General features: G+C 41.4%; 1 protein-coding gene across 1 annotated transcript; it reads left to right on the top strand.

The window, feature by feature from the left end:
• The first annotated feature begins 771 nt into the window (after positions 1 to 771).
• On the top strand, positions 772 to 1,726 carry LOC103002212 (olfactory receptor 143-like). Its single transcript, XM_057553133.1, is given in 3 exon segments — positions 772 to 1,180; positions 1,183 to 1,512; positions 1,515 to 1,726. Coding segments are annotated over 3 exon segments (927 nt in total). The 5' UTR covers positions 772 to 795.
• The last annotated feature ends 322 nt before the right edge of the window (positions 1,727 to 2,048 follow it).

The following is a 2,048-nucleotide window of genomic DNA, read 5'->3' as shown; positions in this document are numbered from 1 at the left end:
CTCCAAGGATCTATGATACAGGATGGAAACACAAACTCAGTAATTTCTACCCTCAGTGGGCTCATTTAACTTGAAAGGAAATCATGAGGGAGAGAATAATTTTCTGTGCTTCCAATTTTCCCAGAACTATAGGACATGGAATAGAATCTCATTTGAATCAACTGATTGTTTTGGAGCTCATATAAGGTTGCTTTCCTCCTTGCAAGTGAAGAAGACCTTCTGGGTAAATTCTCAAATAGAAATTATGGCTTGTTCCCCAGCATACCTCTTTTAGCAAGTCAAAGACTGAGGACTGTGCTGGCAGATATTGCCTCCTTCATTGTCAGAAACTTCGACCCTCTCAGGACTGTAGGGCAGAAGGAGCCTTAAGGTTCAATGGCAGTGAGGCATTTAGGAAAAAGAAGGTGAGGGTTGAATCAACCCCCTCTTTTCTTTTCAGACCCCAAACTACATAAATCAATGGTTGTGGGGAACACTATCTGTTTAATTGCTCTTTTCAGCCCTGATCCTTAACGGACACAGGGGAGAACAGAGAAAATGACATGCAGAGACACTGGGAGTCTACCAGCATGCTTTCTGAACAGAGACAAACAACAGTAGTAAGGTAGAAAGGAGAAAATGAGGAATCATCAGGAATAATCATAAGTCTTGCTTTTTGGATGTCTTAATGTATGTCTTTATAAAACTGAGATTATAAACCAGCAGATCCAGCTCTCCCTTGGAAAACAAAGAGGAAAAGTCCATTGTTAATGTCAGTTTCTACCCCTGTTCCTGCAGATCACAATTGTGCAATGAATGGCTATGGAAAATGCCTCCCCTGTGACTGAGTTTATCCTTATGGGATTCACAGACCAACCTGAACTCCAACTGCTCTTGTTTTTCCTGTTTCTGGTGAACTACATGGTCACTGTGGTAGGCAGTTTGTGCTTGATAAATCTAATTTGTCTAAATTCACACCTTCACACCCCCATGTATTTTTTCCTCTTTAATCTGTCCTTTACTGATCTCTGTTACTCATGTGTCTTTACCCCCAAAATGCTAATGAGATTTATTTCAGAGAAGAACATCATCTCCTTTACAGGATGCATGTCTCAGCTATTTTTCTTCTGCTTTTTTGTCAACTCTGAGTGCTATGTGTAGACAGTCATGGCCTGTGATTGCTATGTATCCATCTGTAAGCCATGCTGTACACAGTCACCATGTCCCCTCAGGTCTGTTCTCTGCTGATGCCTGGTTCATATGTGATGGGGTTTGCCGGTGCCGTGGTCCACACAGGGTATATGATCAGGCTGATCTTTTGTGATTCCAACATCATCAACTATTATCTGTGTGACATCTTCCACCTCCTCCAGCTCTCCTGCAGCAGCACCTATGCCAATGAGCTTGTGGTTTCTGTTGTTGTGGGCACAGTTGTCATGGTATCTAGCTTCATTATCTCTGTTTCTTATACCTTGATTCTTTTCAATATCTTTCACATACCATCAGATAAAGGTTGGTCCAAAGCCTTCAGCACCGTGGCTCCCACATAATAACAGTTGGTCTATTCTATAGATTTGGGCTGCTCATTCATGTCAAGCCATCATTTGCTGGGTCTGTGGGTCAGGGGAAATTTTTCTCAGTGTTTTACGCCAATGTAGTACCCATGTTGAACCCTCCCATTTATAGCCTCAGGAACAAGGATGTCAAAATTGCTCTGAAGAAAACCCTGAAGAGAATTACAAACTGAGCTGAACCATTTATACCTCCATTTTTGTGTCTTTTCCTTCTCTTCCTGCTCCACTTTATCTTCTTCCTACTATTCTTTTTTTTTTTTTCTTCATTTTCTTCATTTGTCTTTCTAAATTCTTCTTGGCAGGATTTCTTCTCTAATTTCTTTTCTTTTCTTGCCGCATGATGTAACCCCATGGGCCTATTCTTGGACTAGAGGGTCATTCTCAGCCCTAAGTAACCCTACACCAGTTGGAGACAATGGGCCAATAACCTTTCCCATCTAAGGATAACACTACTTACTTCTTTTCTTGTGTCATTCCCATACAAGGTAAGCCATG

This window comes from Balaenoptera acutorostrata, chromosome 9, assembly GCF_949987535.1.
Source record: "Balaenoptera acutorostrata chromosome 9, mBalAcu1.1, whole genome shotgun sequence".
In the NCBI taxonomy this organism is placed as follows: domain Eukaryota; kingdom Metazoa; phylum Chordata; class Mammalia; order Artiodactyla; family Balaenopteridae; genus Balaenoptera; species Balaenoptera acutorostrata.
Note: the sequence above shows the minus strand (reverse complement) of the source record. Positions and strands in the feature narration are given on the sequence as shown.